General features: G+C 44.7%; 1 protein-coding gene across 1 annotated transcript in view; it reads left to right on the top strand.

The window, feature by feature from the left end:
- PCED1B (PC-esterase domain containing 1B) overlaps positions 1–20,873 on the top strand; it is a 142,726-nt gene that overhangs the window by 107,767 nt on the left and 14,086 nt on the right. The window contains exon 4 of the mRNA XM_081082674.1: positions 7,068–7,237. Within this exon, the coding sequence (XP_080938800.1) occupies positions 7,205–7,237 (33 nt within the window). The 5' untranslated portion in view covers positions 7,068–7,204. The remainder of the gene's footprint in view (positions 1–7,067; positions 7,238–20,873) is intronic.

Raw genomic sequence — 20,873 nt, 5'->3', positions numbered from 1 at the left:
GCCGTTAGAAGAGGTCAATGAGGAATAAATGGGGACATCTATAATCCTTTCAACAATAAAGGTAGATTTTAAAAAAACACTCAGCAAACCAGGAATAGAGGGGAACTTCTCGGAAGCACACTGTGCCTTTCCTGTCCCCCTCTTCTCCTCCCAGACACGTTATCTTTGCCTTTCCCTTGCCTAAGCTCAAGAGCCCTTCTTTTGCTTCTGTAACTTGTTTCCTCAGCCTAAGCAGCCCAGCTGGTTCACTCACCTACCTCTATAGCTTTCTAAATAAATTTTCTCTTATTTCTGGAAATTTGGAAAAAGAAAAAAAAAGAGAATCTACAAAAATAACTACACCTAACATCATACTTGATGGAAACTTGATTAGGTACAATGCAAGTATGTTCCCTCTCACCACTTTTATTCAATATTGTACTATAAGTTCTAATTCGTGCAATAATATTTTAAAAGGTATACAAACTGGGAGGAAAGAAATAAAACTGTTTGCTCACAAGCATGATTATCTGTGTAGAAAATCCCAAAGAATCAACAAAAAACCTGGAACTAACAAGTAATTAGTTGCATTTACTAGTTGCAAAATACAAGTTAATATATGAAAGTAATTGCTTTCCCATATACCAGCAATGAACGATTGGAATTTGAAATTTAAAACACAACACCATTTACATTAGCACCAAAAAGAAAAACTTAAGTTATAGTGATGTGGTATTGGTGAAAGAATAGACAAATTGATCAATGGCGCAAAATGAAGAGCCCAGAAATAGACCCACAAAATATAATCAACTGATCTTTGACGAGGGAACAAAGGCAATTTAATGGAGAAAGGATAGGCTTTTCAACAAATGGTGCTGGAACAACTGAACATCCAGAGAGAGAGAGAGAGAGAGAGAGAGAGAGAGAGAGAGAGAGAGAGAGAGAGAGCAATCTACCCAGACCTTACACCTTTCACAAAAATCAACTCATGTAAAAATGTAAGATGCAAAACTATAAAACTCTTAGAAGATAAAATAGGAGAAAAGTTAGGTGCCCTATGTTTGGCAATGAATATTTAGATTCAACACCAAAGGTACAACCCATGAAAGAAAAATTGATGAATGGGATTTCTGCAAAAGATTGTGTTAAAAGAATGAAAAGACAGGCCACAGACTAGGAGAAAATACTTACAAACACATATCTGACTAAGAACTTATGTCCAAAATGTACAAAGAACTTTCAAATAATAGAAAACAAACACAATTGAGCAAAAATCTAAACAGATGCCTTACCAAAGAAGGTAATGATGGCAAAAAAGCATTTGAAAAGATGCTCAACATCATGTCACCAGGCAATCACAAACTAAAACAAGAACGGCACACCTATTAGAATGGCCAGCATCCAAAACCATGACAACACCAAATGCTGAGGAGGATGCGGAGCAACAGAAACTCGCATTCATTGCTGTTGGAGGTGCAAAATGATGCAGCCACTTTGGAAGACAGTTTGGCAGTTTCTTACAAAGTTAAACTTAGTCTTACCATACAATCCAGCCATCGTGCTTCTTAGAATTTACCCGAATGAGTTGAAAATTATGATCACACAGAAACCTGTATATGAATGCTCTATTCTTCATTTCCAAAACGTGGAAGCCACAAAGATGGCCTTCAGCTGCATAAACAAACTGTGGTGCATCCACACAATGGAATAGCCTTCAGGGACAACATGAGCTACCGAGTTGTGAGAAGACATGGATGAACATCATACGCATGTTGCTAAATGAAAGTCAGCAGAAAAGGTCACATGTTGTGCGATTCCAACTAGATAGAGGACAGCCTGGAAAAGGCAAACCATAGAGGCAATGAGAAGACCAGTGGTTGCCAAGGTTTCCAGCAGAGGGAAGGATGAGTCGGTAGGTGCAGCGCATGAAACTTTTAGCAAGGTAAAACTATTCTGTATGATACTGTAATAGTGGATATGCGATACAGTGATCCATGATGATACATGACACCATGAAATATAGTGGATACAAACATACATTTTCCCAAACCCATAAAATTTACAACACAGAGTGAACCCTAATGTAAACCAATCATTTTAGTCAAAATAACATATCAATATTTATTTATCAATTGTATCAAATGTACCACACTACTGCAAAATTTAATAAGAGGGTAATCTTTGAGGTAGGGGAGTATGTATGGGAACTCTCTGTACTTTCTGCTTAATTTTTCTGTAAACCTAAAATTGCTTTTAAAAAGCACTCAATTAATGTATATGTTTTATATAATATTATATAGTAGAGGCCCGGTGCCTGAATTTGTGCACAGGTGGGGTCCCTCTGGGTGGCCTGCAGGGATCAGGCCCCAGCTTGAGCCCCCAGACTCACGCCCCAGGCCTCACAGACTCGCAGCCCTGCCTGGCACCCGCTGTGGACTGGCATCGCCCCCTCACCTGTTCCACCATCCTGCCTATGGGGTGATTGGTCAGGGCTGCCCCCCCACCCAGCTCCCTCAGTGCCTAGGAGCTGGGCAGCGGCCCTGCCCCCTGCCACCATGGCTGGTCGCTGTCTGGGAGGTGATCGGGCCCCACTCACACCTGCCTTGGCCTGGCGCTGCCTGCTCACCTGCTCCACCATCCTGCCACAGTCCTGCTCTCATCGGGGCACCCGCAGCCACCTGCTGCCAGCGCCGCATTGCTGACACCTGCCATGTCTGTGTTGCCCCCTGGTGGTCAGCGCACATCATAGTGAGTGGTCGAACAGTTTACATATTAGGCTTTTATTATATAGGATAGTGATATAACATGTTTCACCTATGACATTCTAGAATTATTTTTAATTCCAATATTCACTGTTGGTGCTGAAAGCTACTCTGCACTCAAGGCTACAGTTATATTTTTAAAAATTATATCTATACTTATACATATATATGTATATATTAATGTGTGTGTGTGTGTGTGTGTGTGTATGTGCTTTAAAACCTCTATTTACTTCTGTGACCTATACAGAAAAAATAAAAAGCATATCACTCCTAACTTGTCGAGCCAGAGCAGTGCTTAGTCTATTATAGATATAAGGTAAATATTTGCTATACCAATGTCGAATAACATGTCAAATAGTGAATGTAGATGACCATGAATACACTGAAATGTGCTGTCATCTAGCCCATACATATTTTTCCATCTTATAAGGCTACCAGAGACCCGATGCACAAAATTTGTGCAAGGGCCTTGGCCCTGGCCCCCACCCGCCACCGCGACCAGGGGCCTCTGCCACCTCTGCCTTGGCCCCAGCCCGCTGCAGCTTTGTCCGGAAAGAAGGACATCTGGAAAGGCATCTGGTCTAATTAGCATATTATGCTTTTATTATTATAGATAATCTAGGCCAGGGGTCCTCAAACTACGGCCCGCGGGCCGCATGCAAATACAAATATTGTATTTGTTCCCATTTTGTTTTTTCACTTCAAAATAAGATATGTGCAGTGTGCATAGGAATTTGTTCATAGTTTTTTTTTAAACTATAGTCCGGCCCTCCAACGGTCTGAGGGACAGTGAACTGGGCCCCTGTTTAAAAAGTTTGAGGACCCCTGATCTAGGCATTGCCAAATGCCTTTCTCATACCAGGATACAGTGTGCCGATAGCATTCCCCTGCTACATCAGAACAGTAACTGTAATCCATCTTAGTTCCGCTTGTTAGAGAGTTAGTGGAAAAAATAATGACATGTAACAAGGGCATGAGATGCAGATTAAAAGGCACAGTTGTTCATTTAAATTCTATATCCCCTCTGTTCTTAAAAACAAAATGGAAATTAAGAGTTATTTGGAAGTCTTTTTAAAGTTCTAAATAGTATGATTATTAATACTGCCCTAATGGTATCTTATTATTATTATTCCTTAATAAAGAAAACAAATATTTTTTAAGTTCATCTTTGAGTAAATCTGAGCATCTATCTGAAAACAGGCCATTGAGCTCTGCCATTTGTGAAATATTAAAAACCATCAGATAATATCAGTATACTAGAGGCCCGGTGCACAAAAATTCGTGCACTCAGGACGGGAAGACAGAGTGTCCCTCAGCCCGGCCTGAGCCCTCTCATAGTCTGGGACCCCTCAGGGGATGTCCACCTGCCGGCTTAGGCCCGCTCCCTGGGGGATTGGGCCTAAGCTGGCAATCAGACATCCTTCTGGCAGCCCGGGAGCCCTTGGGGGATGTCTGACTGCTAAGCCATCAGTCAAACATCCTTAGCACTGCCGAGGAGGCAGGAGAGGCTTCTGCCACCACCGCTGCACTCGCAGCCATCAGCCCCGCCTGTGATTGAGGGGCGCTCCCCCTGTAGGAGCACACTGACCACTAGGGGGCAGTTCCTGCATTGAGCGTCTGCCCCCTAGTGGTCAGTGTGCATCATAGCGACTGGTCGTTCCTGGTCATTCTGCCGTTAGGCTCAATTTGCCTATTACCCTTTTATTATATAGGATTGGTGTTACAAATATCCAGTTATCTGTATTCAATGTAAGCACCACAAAATAAAAGCACCAACTAAAAGATACTTATGAAGCATTGAGGCTTTGAGAACCTGATTTCAACGAGCTACAAAGAAATGAAAATTCATTAAGAACTCTGTGCTTAACAGAAGGGTTAAATTCGCCACAATAGGGAATTGCTACTCCATAGGACCATCTCAACTTCCATTCTCGGGTTGGTAAGACTGTGAGAAATTGTGCCAACATTTGCCTATCAAGAAATGATGCTGTTTTGCAGCAGCACGTGTTTTCAGGCTGTGCCAGACTGGACGTTGCCTGGGAAACTGGCTTCTGTTACAGCTAGAAGGGAAAGTGTTCCTGCAGCAAGAGTAGGTCAGAATTCTCTGTGCCTGGCCCTGCTGTAGCTTCTTCTTACCTGTCTTCTACCCATGGCCCCATTTGGACCAGATTCTGTGTGGTTGCTGAGTCCCTGATGTTTGCTTGAATTTGACTCCCTTACTGTTTAGACAGAAGTTAAAAAACAAAACAACAATAACAACAACAAAAAGTAACTGCAAAAAATATTTTGTTTTACCAATATAGTGTTTTTTTAAGCCAATGTTTTAAAAACAGGTTATATCTCATGAAAATCTGTGCATACAACTTTTTCTTTCTGAGAAATGGGAATACTGAAGCCATATTTCCTCATGAAGCAATTTGCTAGAGCAGAATGGCTACTGCTCACTTAAATGGCACGTGATCTCCAGTTTGCCACAATCCCCTCTATTCCCTATTGCTCCAACACTGAAGCTAAGGATTAGTTTTCATTTACACCATACTTTTACTTGTGTGTGTTTTTTCTTGTAACAGAGAGGCATTTCTCTCTTCCTAGGATAAATGAGAAAACAAGAGATATAATAAAAGTGTTAAGAATTTCAAGAAAAAATAAACAATATAATTCTTGGAGTAAACAAAGACTACTTCTACATGTTTAATATACAAAGTGAGCCTACATAACAAAGCACAGACCCTGCTCATTTTTTCTTATATTTATTACCTAACCCCTAGAGGCATTGGAGTTGAGCAATTCCAGGTCTGTGTCTCAGGCATCCAGGTGTTCTTAGAATGTGTATTATGCTCTGGGATTTGTCCCCAGTCATAGCTTGCTGCCTAGTTTCCTTAGCCCAGTGGTTGGCAAACTGCGGCCCCTTGAGTGTGGCTCTTCCATAAAATACCACGTGCGGGCGCGCACGTACAGTGTGATTGAAACTTCGTGGCCACACTCAAGGGGCCGAAGAGCCGCATGTGGCTCGCGAGCCGCAATTTGCCAACCACTGCCTTAGCCCACTGCTGCCTACACAGGAGAGGCAGGTCATACACCTAGAAAGTAAAGGTTTTGGTGGCTCCAATTGGTGTTCCTCGTTTACCTGCCTCATTGTCTGCAAATAAGCTGATTTTTATAGATGGGCCATAATATTTCCTTCTGATTTAGCAATAAATGCTATATCTTCATTGTGGTTGTTTTTTTCAGTATAAAAGAATCTGAATATCCTAGCTAGTTTTCTCCCTAATAATTTCATTTTCCATATAATTGAGGGCATGTGTACATTATGCTATAATCAACTAATTTAGCCAATAGTTATTTTTATTTTTAATGAAAAAGAAGGAAAGGGAGAGGAGGAGGGAGAATAAAGAAAAAGAAACAAAGCCATACTAAAAAAATATTAATATTGTCAATAGTTGGCATGAGGTCTAGGATTTTTTGCTCTACCTTCTCTCTCCTTGGTAATTCCTTATGCCTCCTGGAGACAAGGCAAAAGTTCATTTCAATTTTCTGCACTCTTTCTTTACATGAATTTATTTTAATAATCTTAGAATTTTTAAAGGACCATTTATGTTGGAAAGGAAAGGGAGGAAATAGATCTCAGTGTGGTCCTGGATGCTGCTCTATCTCCACCTTCCACTGTACACCCCCAAAGGCCAGCACCCCCAGGTGACTGGATGGCTTAGCTAGTGTTGGTTCACGCCATAAGCAGATGGGTGTCTGAATGGCGAGGGACTTCGACAGACTCATCCAGAAAAACTGGAGCTGGAGCTGGAGCCAACTTCATTGCAATGGAGTAACATGCTGGAAGGGGCTTTGAATGGGATGTTAGCAAATAATTACCAAAGATCTCATTATGAGAAGGTGCAGATGGTTAACCTGGTGGTTTCTAGCTGAGGGCCTTTAGGGAAAAACCTTTTTGGGTCCTAGGTGGCACCCCCTGGTCAAAGCACCAAGACATAAAAGGCCTTTGGCCTGAAGGTGACGGACTGAGGGCTAAAGTGGTTTAAGTCTTTGCTCAAATATGTAAAATAAACCACCGGTGTCATAGCAGTGTGGGTTTGTATAAGCCTGTTGGATTGGTTGAGATGAAGTGGGGAGCTGGCAGCCTGTATGTAATTAGCTCCTGAAAGAGGAAGCGCTGAGCCACCTCTACAGAGCAGTCTGAGGCCACAGGGGCATGCCCTCCAGCTGGTGAGGCCGCCCCCGCTCCCCCCCCCCCCCCCGCTCCCCCCCCCCCCCCCCCCGCAAACCCCCGGCCGCCCCCGCCTGCTGACGGAAGTGCTGTCTCTATCCCGATAGGACAAGAATGACCCAGCAGATCGGCAAGTGGCCAAGAGGAGCTCCCAACTACCTCTTCCTCCTCTTAGCACGGGTGACAGTGGGGCATTTCCACTGAACTCTCTCCCTTCCTCCTCTGGACTAAGCGATGAAGGGACATGACAATAAGGAAATCCTCGTTGCATAAACACGTAAGTATGCATTCCTCCTCATCAGACACAACCGCAAGGTAAAGAACCTGCATCCGCATATGAGCCGGGTCCCGCATTCATTTTTAAAAATAGGTTTTTATTGATTTTTTTTTTAAAGAGAGAGGAAGGGAGAGAGATAGAAATATCGATGAGTGAGAAATGTCGGCTGCGTCCTGCACACCTCCTACCAGAGATCGAGCCTGCAGCCTAGGCATGTGCCCTGACCGGGAATCGAACCAGTGACCTCTTGGTTCCTGGGTGGACACTCAACCACTGAGCCACACCGGCCAGGTTGGGTCCCCTATTCTTAAGACATCCACTGAGAGAATTTATTCTAACAAAACATTTTGGTTTTTTAGTGTGAGTGTTTTTTTCCCACTTGGAGCTTTTTCATTTAAAGAAATAAATCAGCTCTTTCTCTAGTTTTCTTTAACTAAGTACATGACAGGCAAGGCTTGCAGATTTTTCTTTGCCTACTTCCTCCTGAAATTTAAGTCTGTGGTTAATCAAGCTCTGTGAAAGACAGTTTCTCCTTCAGACTGTGAGCGAGCTCTCTGAAAAATATCTCGCATTTTGCTGTTGGTGTGTTTTTCTCTGAGGAGTGTCAGCAATCAGAATAAAATATCAAGTAAATGAGGCATAAGACATTTCCCCAGGGTCTCGATCCACCAAATGCCAAGGACTCACGAACCTGCAGTCACCAGACGCGTGCCTGCAGCCAAAGCAGTGACAGGGTAGGTGATGGGCTTGGTGTTTCATCTCGGTGCCAGCCTTTGCAGCCCTCCACCCAATAACAAAACAGCCTGCTCGACTTTGCCAGTGCTTCCACTTCCGTTTACATCACCATTCTCTGTGGCACCACTGTGGCACGGAAGTGGCACCTGTCCAGGAGGTGGTGTGGTGCCGGGGGTTGGGGGTGGGCAGAGAGCAGGGGCAGGCTGACCTGCGTGGGCTGGATCTAGGTCTAGCTACTTCATAGCTGACTGGCCGGGGCCAAACCTGACCCTCTGGAAACCCTATCCCTCACTTCATATTCCTCATGGAGACAGTACTACCTACCCTAAGGGTGGTTTAAAAGGTAACAACTAGTGGCCATACGATGTCAGGAACATAACGGAGGCTCCCAATAAAAGAGAGCAATCATGATTAGTGCTAATGTTGTAAAAAGAGTTAATACACTTAAAGTGCTCAGGACAGCATGCTCGGTAAGTGTTTGTTATTTATTAATGTGATCCGAGGGAACCGGGGGCCTTGTCAATTTGGGATCTCCAGGGCTCACTGGGGTGATGCTGTGTATTTGGCTAATATGCCCGATTAAGAAAAGGCAGAAGGTTTGGTATCTCCAGGGGGATTTTGATACGATTTAACAGGTTAAATTCCCCCTATGAAAGGGAAGTGAAATTGGACGATCTGCGTCTGAGAAAGAGCAAGGACTGCGGGTTTGAGCACGGGGTGGAAGAAGGAAAGCACATACATGGGAAGATGCACTAGGAAGCCACAGGGGGATTTCACATCTGCGCGGAAGTAGAGGCTGCAGGAAGAGAAGCGGACTGAGCAGAGAGTGTGGAGGATAGAGGGAAGGGAGGAGCCACAGATGATCTTGCAACCTCTGTCCTGGAGCAATTGGGTGGACAGTGACTTCCCTGACTGAAAGGAGAAGCCAGGAGTAGATTGGATGCTGGCATCGTCACGGGGTTTATTCAATCAGCAGCAAAGAGACATTTCTCTGTGCTTAGCTATTTTGTCACGTATGTTAAAACTACTCCATGATTTAACTAGCGCGCATCACCAAGAATAAGTCTATACATGGAAAATAACAGCCTTTTTCCTGATGCTAATTTATAAGGTGACTGAATCCATAGTTATGCAACTCTTAAAAAATCATGAATAAGAAAATAGAATGCTGACATATGATTCAAAGATGTGCAGTCATAGCTTAATTAAACTGGTAAACATCCGTCAGTGAAAGTAATGTTTATAGTTCTCCTTCATTTAGTTAAATGTATTTCAGAGACTTGACAATGAAATATAATAAGGAAAGGAAGGCAACAAGGAAGTAACCGGTAACATCTTGGTAAATAATTTGAAAAAATATTTTAAAAGCTGGTATTTTACCAGAAGAATTCAATAGTGATGCACAATAGATTTTAAAAATAAATGATGCAATTTGGGTCAATCACTATATTTACAAAGCAAATATCCATCTGATAAAAGTCTGGCCAGAAGCCACATTCACAGTGCTATTTTCAGTAAAATTTTTAAAATCCCTTTTCAGAAATAGAAGTGATTCCCAGCATTGAATTATCATCATCTGCTTCTGTGATTTTCCCTCACTGACTGAGCTCCTAAATGCACAGACCCTGTCTCACTCAACCTCAGGTTCTAGGTGCCAGCACTGTGCCTGGCATGTGGAGGCACTCGGTGAGGTTTTATCTAAGGAAGCAAGGAAGGAAAAGCAGCATGCACCAAACAAATTCAGCAGGTTCTGCCCCCCTGGACAAAGCAACTTCATTTCAGGAATGCAACAATTAAAATTATTTAAAATTTGGGAACTTATTCTTTATACATGTACTATGACCGAGTTACAGATAGCTTTGAATATAAAGAAAATTATTGCATCCATAATTCTACCATGCAAATACATGAAGGGTTGGCATTTTGGCTTTAGCAAAAAGTAATGTTACCACTGTTAGACTTAATTTCTAATGCCACTTACAAGCGTGCTTTTGGGGGGAAATTCATATTTTAAAAACTGACAGTGTTTTGGAAAGTGCTTTCAAATATGACAAGGTGAGAAGAAAACATAAGGCATGTTAAAGAGGAATTTAAAAAATGCAGATCATGAATGTGAAAGGGAAGGGAAGATTCTTTGCCAGACTCTGATTAGGAGAGAGATGATGCTCCTAGAATATTTCTGGTTTAGGATGAAGGGTTTTTTATTTGCATAGTTTATGCTAACTTGGATTGAGGAAAGGAAAATGTGTTGCAATTAATAAATAGCTAAGTCAACTAACTGGGAAAACCAAACATAAATAGACTGTCTGAGAGCTACTGGCCTTCCATTTGGCAAAACTATGCTCTTACTAGGGGCCCGGTGCACGAAATTCGTGCACTGAGTGTGTGTGGGTGGGGGGAGAGTGTCCCTCAGCCCAGCCTGCCCCCTCTCACATACTGGGAGCCCTCAGGCGTTGACCCCCATCACCCTCCGATCGCCTGATCGGCCCCTTGCCCAGGCCTGACGCCTCCGCCAGAGGTGTCAGGCTTGGACAGGGGACCCCATCACCCCCGATCACTGGCTCTGGCCCCCGCCCAGGCCTGAGGCCTCTGGCCCAGGAATCATGCCTGGGCAGGGGACCCCCATCTCCCTCTGATCGCTTGCTCCACCCCCCGCCCAAGCCTGACGCCTCTGACCCAGGCTTCAGGCCTGGGCAAGGGGACCATCATATCCCCCCAATCCCCGGCTCCGCCCCCCACCCAGGCCTGATGCCTCGGCCAGAGGAGTTGACCCTCATCACCCTCCGATCACCAATCACCGGATCGGCCCCTTGACCAGGCCTGAGGCCTCCGGCAGAGGTGTCAGGCCTGGGCAGGGGACCCCCAGCTCCCCGCGGTTGCAGGCTCCGCCCCTGCCCAGGCCTAATGCCTCTGGCCTAGGCGTCCGGCCCGGGCAGCGGGGACCTGCAGTGGCAGCGGGGGGGGGGGGGGGGGGCGCCGCGATCGTGGGCTTCGCTTTAGGCCCAGGCAAGGGACCCCTAGCTCCTGGGACTGCCAGCTTCGACCGTGCCCAGCTCCCATCGCTGGCTCCACCCCTACTTCCTGCTATCACTGGCCAGGGCGGCAAAGGCGCCTGATTCTCCGATCATGGCTGGGGGGCAGGGCAAAGGCGGCCCCAGGGCCGCCTTTGCCCTGCCCCCCAGCTCTTAGCTCCCCCCTGGGTTTCCAATCACTGTCAGTGGCAGGGGGCTTCTTCCTGCTTTCCCTTTCGCCTCCCTGCATTGTGCCTACATATGCAAATTAGCCACCATCTTGTTGGCAGTTAACTGCCAATCTTAGTTGGCAGTTAATTTGCATATAGCCCTGATTAGCCAATGAAAAAGGTATCGCCGTACGCCAATTACCATTTTTGTCTTTTATTAGTGTAGATAAATGGGGTAATTGGGTGAATTTTAGAGAACTGGACAATGAATATTATCCAGTCTTTAAAAAGGAGGAAAGTCTGCCCTAACTGGTTTGGCTCAGCGGATAGAGCGTTGGCCTGTGGACTGAAAAGGTCTCAGGTTCGATTCCGGTCAAGGGCATGTACCTGGGTTGCGGGCACATCTCCAGTAAGGGGTGTACAGGAGGCAGCTGATCGATGTTTCTCTCTCATCGATGTTTTTAACTCTCTATCCCTCTCCCTTCCTCTCTGTAAAAAATCAATAAAATATATTAAAAAAACAAAACAAAAGGATCACCCCCACCCAGGGTGCCCTCAGATAACACCTGGGACTCTACAGACACCCCTGCCAGAGACCTGCTACCTCAGCTGGGGTCCCACGGTCAACAAATCTTCTGTGAGTTCTGAAGTGTGCTCCCCCCTGACCAGCCCAACGCCTTAGTCCAGGGCACTACAACCACGCAAGCAGCAGACACGTGAGCAGTCCACTACAAAAAACCCCAGAGGAAGAATAACCCTAGACATGATAGTAGGAGAAGGTGATTTTATCACGGCTCAGGAGCAAATGAAAAAAAAAAAAAAAAAAAAAAGGAGGAAATTCTGTCACATACTACCACATGGATGAACCTTGAAAACAATATGTTTCCCTGACTGGTTTGGCTCAGTGGATAGAGCGTTGGCCTGTGGACTAAAGGGTCCCACGTTCAATTCCAGTCAATTCGTGTGCCTTGGTTGCGGGCACATCCCCCGTAGGGGGTGTGCAGGAGGCAGCTGATCGATGTTTCTAACTCTCCATCCCTCTCCCTTCCTCTCTATAAAAAATCAATAAAATATATTTTAAAAAAAAGAAAACAATATGTAAAGTGGAATAAGCCAATCACACAAAGGCAAACACTGTATGATTTCCTTCTAGGTATCTAAGATAGGCAATTCATAGAAACAGCAAGTAGAAATAGTGGTTGCCAAGGGCTGGGGAGAGGGACAAAGGAAGAGTCACTGTTTAATGGATAGAGTTTCAGATCTGCAAGATGAAAACGTCCTAGAGATGGTTCAGAACAATGTGAATATACTTAACACTACTAAACATACACTTAAAAATGGTGAAGATGGCAATAAGGGGAGAGAGAGAACTGGAATTCGAAAACTAAGCCAGTGGTTTAGTCTTCTAGTAAAATGTAGTATTATTCAGAGGTGTGGGACATTGTTAAATAATTCAAGGCCAGATTCTCCCAGGGTATTAAATTCTTTGTGAAGGGGCTATAACCCTCCCCACCCCACCCCACCCCTTGAAACGCATGAACTGTGGCTCTGGGACTATGGGACTCGGGAGGCTGGTTTTTAATCCAAGCTCGGTTGTTCGCTTGGCTGTGTGATTTGAGTGGCCAGTTGATATTCCTGGGCCTCAGCTGGCTGAAGGATGATCTGTCACCCCTCCCCCTTTTAGAACCTGTTTCTGCAGGCACAGGAGCAGACCAGTCCCAAGCGGTACCCACCCAACAAGGTACTTCTCAGTGTTTACATTTTATGCAATGGTAACCATTTAAAGCATATTTTTACATTGCTAAATTAGTAATATAATTTAGTAATTATTTTATATTACTAATGCATGGGTGTAAGTATACTAATTCCTAGAAGAAATTGAACCTTTATTAAATGTATCACACTCTGCTTAGTACTTTGCATATTCAGTGTCCACAGCTGGAATTGGACCAGAGAGTATTAAGTAACTTTTCCGGCCACACTGCTCATGGGTTGCAAATTGGGACTCTGAACTCAATTTTCTGCCTGCAAAGGTCATGCTCTGAACCCTAAGCTAAACTGGAGCAGAATATAGGATTTGCATGAAACATAAGAATTCTAAGAAAAGTTTGTAGAAAAGTTTAAGAGGTCTAACAGAATGGGGTCTTTTATAAATTCACTTCTTGAATTCCATCCATCCTGGTGAAATCACCAATTTGGCTCTCTTTTAAAAAAAATAAATATATGCTTATTGATTTCAGAGAGGGAGAGGGAAAGAGAGAGATAGAAACATCAATGATAAGAGAGAATCATTGATCGGCTGCCTCCTGCATGCCCCCTATTGGGGATCGAGCCCACAACTTGGGCATGTGCCCTTAACCGGAATCGAACCCGGGACCCTTCAGTCTGTAGGCCAATGCTCTATCCACTGAGCCAAACCAGCTAGGGAAATTTGGCTCTTCTTAACCCAAAACCTCCCAAGTCACAACACCTCTAGCCTTGCTGCTCAATACCACAAAAGTGTACATGCACTGACTTAGTACAGAATGTAGTTCAGTTACTAAACTGAACTCGATAGAAGTTTTAGTCCCGAGTGTCAAGATTCTTACCATACTATCAGAGAAGTCTCTGTGCTCCAATGGAAACAAATCATTCATATGTGCTTAAGAGTGCTAAAGGCAAATGCTTAGAAGAGAAATTATCAAAAATATGTAAACTGTTTCAAGTCAGACAAGCAAGTAAAACACATGTTGTTTTGTGATTTGCCAAATTTGGTCCTTCGTCTTAAGGTGGCCAGGCATAGAACACAAACACACACCAGGTGGCTGAACTAAGTTTATTTACAAAGTAAATATTTAGTGGTCTGATTTCTGGCCCGCTTGAAGCACTCTGTTCCAAGAACATAAGAAAATTAAGTGTTCCTTGAAATAGAAAATGTGGATAAAATGACAATGGCCCTTTTAAAGATAAGTTTAAATTGATCTGTGACTGGAACTATTAAAGGGTTATTAATATTAAAGGAACATTATTTTTGCCCTTGTGGTTAGAATATTTTTTGCTGTCTAGTTAAAATATTTGGCTTTTCTGAGTTTGGTTTTAAATAAATTATGGCTTAAAATAAATTATAAATTTGTAATGGCTTAGTCACATGCATTAATAGAAACCAAAAGGTAAAACCCCAATCCTGAGTAAATGTAATCTCTGTCTACTCTGGTTTGGCACCCATGTGGCTGAAACAGATTAGAGAAAATCAAACATCCATTAAATAAGGGCTCCCAGCTTTAAGTGGGTCTCCATGCCGCTCAGTAACTACAGCCTCTCCCACCTCCTAGTCGACTATTTCCTATCTTCTTCTTGTTCCTCAACCTCTAACCCCACCTTCCCGAGGTTCTCGCTCAGCTGGTGACCTTGACCTTTTTGCCTATTTCACCGACAAAGACAAAACAGAAAACCCCCCACGAGCTCACACCTCTGCACCTACCCGTACACCGGCATTATGCTCCCGTGCTGTCTCCCCCATTTCCTCTGCTTGAGCTGTCCTGGCTCCCATCCAAGGTGAACCCCACCACTTGGGCACTGGATCCCACTCCTGTCACCAACTCAAGGACACTGCTCCAGCAATTTCCCCCTATTCCTCCTGCACGTCTGTTTCCCCTACTTACTGAATCATTCCCATAAGCATACAAACATGCTATTATTGTTCCCATCCTAAACGAAAATAAAACTTTCCTAACCCCACTGCACCCTCCAGCTGACTTCTCATTCTCTGCTTCTCTTCATAGTAAAACTCTTGGAGGGCATTATTATCTCCAATTCTCCCATCCTTTCTGAACCATTCTGATCAGCCTTTGTCCTCATCACTCCGCAAGGGCACCGAAGTCTCACAGGATGCAATGGTCAAACATCCTTCTTGACCTATCAGCTCTCTCTGACACAGATAATCCCTCCTGTGCATCCTCCCTTGAAACCCCTTTTCCTCTGGCTTCTGGAACTTCACACTCTCCTAGTTTTCTTCCTGTTTCACTGACTCTTCCTTCTCCCTTCTGCCTTTTCTACAGCCCCCTGCTCACCTTCCTGACCTCCACCACCCAGAGGGCCCCGGGGCTCAATTCACGGACCTCCTTTCTGCTCTAGCTTCACCTTCTCCTTTGGTGACAGCATCCAAACCAAATTGATATCTCCAGCTTCTCCCCTCAGCTCCAGGCTTATCTATCCGAATCTCCATTCAACATCTCTATCAGAATGTGCCCAAGGCATCTCACATGCAACAAGCCCCAAACCTAACACTTGACCTCCACTCCCCGAACCTGTTCCTCCCAAATTCCCCCCATCTAAGTAAATGGCAACTTCATCCTTCCTGTTGTTCAGACTCAAAACCCCAGAGCTAGCTAGCCTTGTCTCCTCTCCTTTTCTCACACCCACCTCTTCTCCCAGGCAAAGCCTATCACCTCTACCTTCCACATATATCCAGAATCAGACCACTTTTCATTCTTATGAAGGATGTCACTCTTATGAAGGTAGGAAGAGAGAATAAAATATTTCAGAGAAATTTAGAATATCCGTACAGAATATTTCTGGTAGAGCAGACAAGAAGCCGATGACAGTATTGCTTCTAGAGCAGTGGTTCTCAACCTTCCTAATGCTGCGACCCTTTAATACAGTTCCTCATGTTGTGGTGACCCCCAACCATAAAATTATTTTTGTTGCTACTTTACAACTGTAACTTTGCTACTGTTAAGAATCGCAATGTAAATATCTGATATGCAGGATGTATTTTCATTGTTACAAATTGAACATAATTAAGCATAGGGATTAATCACAAAAACAATAGGTAATTACATATGTGTTTTCCAATGGTCTTAGGCGACCCCTGTGAAAGGGTCGTTCGACCCCCAAAGAGGTCGCGACCCACAGGTTGAGAACCGCTGTTCTAGAGGGGAAAAATGAGGGATTAGGGAACAAGAAAGGGAAGGGGGCGTACTTCTCACTCATACCCCTTGTACCTTTTGAAGTTTTGTGCCATGTGCATTAAAAGCCTTCTAAAAATAAGCAAAATAATTTAAGAATGACGATAATGACAGTAGGCCCTGTCTGGCCTCCCACCGAGAGGGCAGGGAAGATGACACTGGTCAGAAGGGCTCCAAGTCCCTGCACTGCTCCATGAAGCTTTCTGAGAGCCTCAGTTTCACCATCTGCAAAGGAAAGATAACAATTAGAGCTCGCCTCATTTTATGAAGGGGGATCTGCTGTGAGATAGCACATTATAAGTGTAGAACATTATACATACACTAGAGGCCTGGTGCACGGATTCGTGCACATTGAAAGGAAATTAATTAGAAGGTGGCCGGCGGGGCAGGACTGGGTGAGATGGGCTGGACAAGCTCTGGAGCCAAGCTTCTCGGTCCTTCCCCAGCCGGCTGCACCTGGGGTGGCGCCGGGCTCAAAGGGCGTCTGTGGAGTGAGCAGGGTCCCTCCGGCAGGCAGGGTCCCTGGGCCTGGCCTACAGGGATCTGGCCGAAACTGGCTCTCCCATATCCTCCAAGGGGTCCCGGAGTGTGAGAGGGCACTCTGCAAAGTTGTTGTCACTCGGCAGCTCCTGTGTTGAGCATCTGCCCCTGGTGGTCAGTGTGCATCATACCACTGGCCAGTTGGCCAGTCACTTAGCCTTTTATATACATACTAGAGGCCCGGTGCACAAAAATGTGTGCACTCGGGGGGGGAGAGAGAGTCCCTCAGCCCGGCCTGTGCCCTCTCGCAGTCTGGGACCCCTCAGGGGATGACCACCTGCTGGCTTAGGCCCACTCCCCGGGGGATTGGGCCTAAGATGGCAATCAGACATCCTTCTGGCAGCCCGGCAGCCCTAGGCGGATGTCCACTTGCCAGCAGGGAGCAGGCCTAAATTGCAGTCGGACATCCTTAGCGCTGCTGAGGAGGCAGGAGAGGCTCCCACCACCACCGCTGTACTGGCAGCCATCAGCCTGGCTTGTGGCTGAACAGAGCTCCTCCCATGTGAGAGTGCCCTGACCACCAGGGGGCAGCTCCTGCACTGAGCATCTTCCCCCTGGTGGTCACTGTGTGTCATAGTGACCAGTCATTCCCAGTCATTCTGCTGTTAGGGTCAATTTGCATATTACCCTTTTACTATATAGGATAGAGGCCTGGTGCATGGGTGGGGGCCGGCTGGTTTGCCCTGAAGGGTGTCCCGGATCAGGGTGGGGGTCCTGCTTTGGTGCCTGGCCAGCCTGGATGAGGGGCTGATGGCTGTTAGCAGTTGGTCACACCCCCTTCAGGGTGGGGGTCCCCACTGGTGTGCCTGGACAGTCTGGGTGAGGGGCTGAGGGCCATTTTCAGGCTGGCGGGCAACTGAAGCTCCCAGCCTCTCCTTTTTTTCTGTTGTTTTTTTTTCTTTGTTTGTTTTTTTGTTTTTATTCTGGGATTTATTTACCTTCTATAGCTGTCACTGGAGCTGAGAGCCGGCTCCAGCTCTGAGGCCTGGCTCCAGCTCTGAGGTGTGGCTGGCTGAAAGCAGGTATGGGGTTTGTTTAGCTTCTATAATTGAAACATTGTTGCCATCACTGCTGCTCTAAGCTCTGAGGCCGAAGCTGGCTGAAAGCAGATATCTGGAGCTTGTTTAGCTTCTATAATTGCAACATTGTTTCTTAGAGTGCAGCTCAGAGGCCGGCAGCGGCGGGCAGGGAATGTTGGCTTCCTCCGTCACTGGAGCAAGCAAGCCTCCTGTTCACTTCAGCTGCCTGGCTGCCAGCCGCCATCTTGGTTGGCAGTTAATTTGCATATTGCCCTGATTAGCCAATGGAAAGGGTAGCGAAGTTACAGTAAATTACCATGTTTGTCTATTATTAGATAGGATAGATAGATAGATAAGTTTTCACCATCCCTTAGGAAAAAGCCACATTTGGTGGATAAGAAAGAAAGCCAGCACGCTGAGCTATGGAACATATGGAGCCAGAATACCAATAGTAGAACTGTCTGCGTGTAGCGTAAGTTCTTGGAAGTAGGAAAATCAGTAGAAAATCTGGTGCTTGGTCTTAAACAACTTTATTTTAAATTTAGCTTGTGTAATCAAGATGATCATTTGCATTATTCCAGCTCCTGCATTCTCTGGCCTTGTGAATGATTATGCAAATCTTAGTCCTACTCCCCTAGATTGTTCTCTCATTCTCACAATGTACAGACTACTTGGAATCTAAAGGACTGGAAAGATTTGCAATTCACAGAAATGCTAGAATCAAATAATAGCAAAATTTCAAAGTTATGTAATAGAATGCTCTAAATTTTAAAATACTAAAGTTTCAGATGGGTTCTAGGTGAAGCCCTGCCTTGAGACACAATAATGATTGTATTAAAATTCATGAAAAGATGCAAAATAACTTGATTTATGGCTTTTGGCAAGAGGATAAAAACAATGTGTAATGTGTGGAATTCATTTTTAAGCCACACATTGAGCATCAGTGAAGTAAAATAAAATGACATTTCCCAAGAAAAGACAACCATGTATGCTTTATAGGCCGGGATCCCTAAAGAGCATAGTATTAAAAGACAAACGAAGCATGTAGGGCATGCATTTCAGGACTGTTTTGGAATCTGTTACTCTTGTTTGTTAGTTATTGTATGCCATTTCATGTACTAGTAATGGAGAAATGCTGCTTCCTGAAGTGTTTAAAACACCTATAGAAGGTTCACTACTTGCGAAAAACTTTTTTAGGGGTTTATTTCCTCATTTTTTAAAAATACATTTCTTCCTCTTTCATCTTGGTATTTGCAGAGGAGGTGATAATCCCCCTCATCCAAAGCATATCCTTTCAAAGAAAAAAATCCAAAAGTTCCAAGCTGATCTACATCTAATCAATCAGAACACCACTTCCTGCCCCACCTTCACCCTTCCAGTTACCACTTGGTTTCAAATGGAACAGGAGGAGGAATCAGAAAAGTGTTCTGAAGCTTTGGAGTGAGCTATTCTTCTACCCACAAGGCATTGGGAGGAGCACCACACAAAAGTACAGGATTATTACTATTAAAATTTAATTAGAAAAGGGAGTCATCTTCCTATCACTTCCCCATTTCTCTTCTCACTTCCCCTTGCTTTCCCCTCACCATCTTTCCCTCCTTGCCCACTCTAGTCATTTTTTTCAGCTGTGAACACACCACACAAGCTAGGGTAATAAGACCAAAGGGTCTGAGTTGTGAAAAAAAAAAAAAAAAACAAGAAAAAAAACCACAACAACAAAGAATCCATAGAAGCTGCGCCCAAACTACTGAGAAATATGAAATGAAAACAAGTTCAGAGTCAGATTCCAGGAAGAGGCTATATTTTGGGCTTACTCACCAATTTGTGTTTCATATTTACCAGAGTCTAAAACTTCGGTCATTAAGCTTCCGCTTCCTAATGCGAGAGAATAAATGCTGACTCCGGTCATTTGCCCCAGATGCCACCGGAAATGGCATCCTCTCCCCTGAGGCTCACGCACCAACGTAGCAGCACCCAGAGGTGAACTTGTCTGCCTTGTAGCCCAGGCTCGGAGCTCTCTCCAACCCAGTACTCTGATCGACAGCCAAGGAAGGAGTCTCTAGGAAAGAGATCTAGAATCCACTGAGAGGTACTTTTTATCATTGTTGGCCTTCTCATTTCTTGGGTACTTTCTGTAGGAAGGAATCACCATCCGAGCCCCTCCATCCCACCCCCACTTAACTGAACGGCCCTACAGAGACAACTGTTATTTCATAATAAGAAGGATTGATAACAAACTACTAAATCTCTAAAAATGTACAGTGAGAGGAAGCAGCAGGCTGTGAACAGGAAAGGATGTGCAGCGTCTGGTGTACATGCTATCGTGTATGTTGTGGTTGACCACAAAGGCTTGGCATCAGCTTTGACTCCCAGCTCTGCTTTTGAGAAAATGGATGACCTTGGGCAGATGACTCAATCTGCCAAACTTCATTTTCAAGTGTGTAAAATGGAGGCGGGATAAGTACCAGTTTCACAGGATTCTTAAGAGGAATAGATAGGTAAGCGGGTAAAACATGTAACATACTGCTGGAGTGGGTACTAAATAATTACCAAATAACAAGCTAAATGAGTGTTCCTAAGTAATAAGTTAAATACCTCATTTACTGGAAATCTCCCTTAACTACTTAATCCCATCCCCCCAATAGTACTAAAGAGGCTCAGAAAAACCATAATTAACATTTGTAGAGGTGATGGAGCATTTCCTTTGGTTTCCACAGTTCACCCTTCAGTAGGGCAGTGCTGAAGGGAAGAAACAGGACTTAGGAAAAGCCTAGTGTCTGAAGTTAGTTCCCTGCATTATTTCCCCAGCATAGACTCTTGTTCTGTCTGCTTCCGCACCTCCTGGACCTGTCCCTCCTGTTCCCTGTCCCAGGGCTTGAAACTGGGGACATCCTCAGTCACGCTGCTAACACACAGCAGTGGGGACCCACATCTTCCAGATCCTTCTTAGAAACAGTATGCGCAAGGAGCTAGGCAGACAGAGACTGGCGCTTAAAATCCCAATTTTAAACTCAAAAACTTAAAAAAAAAAAAAAAAAAAAGCCCTGGTCGGGTTGCTAAGTTGGTTGGAGTGTTGTCCCATGCACCCAGTGTTGCGGGTTCAATTCCAGGTCAGGGCACATTCCTAGGTTGTGAGTTCAATTCCTGGTTGAGGTGTGTACAGGAGGCCACGGACTGGTATCTCTCTCTCTCTCTTTTTCTCTCTCTTTCTCTTT

Source organism: Myotis nattereri (genome assembly GCF_964212035.1).
Source record: "Myotis nattereri genome assembly, chromosome: 2".
Classification (NCBI taxonomy): Eukaryota; Metazoa; Chordata; class Mammalia; order Chiroptera; family Vespertilionidae; genus Myotis; species Myotis nattereri.
Note: the sequence above shows the minus strand (reverse complement) of the source record. Positions and strands in the feature narration are given on the sequence as shown.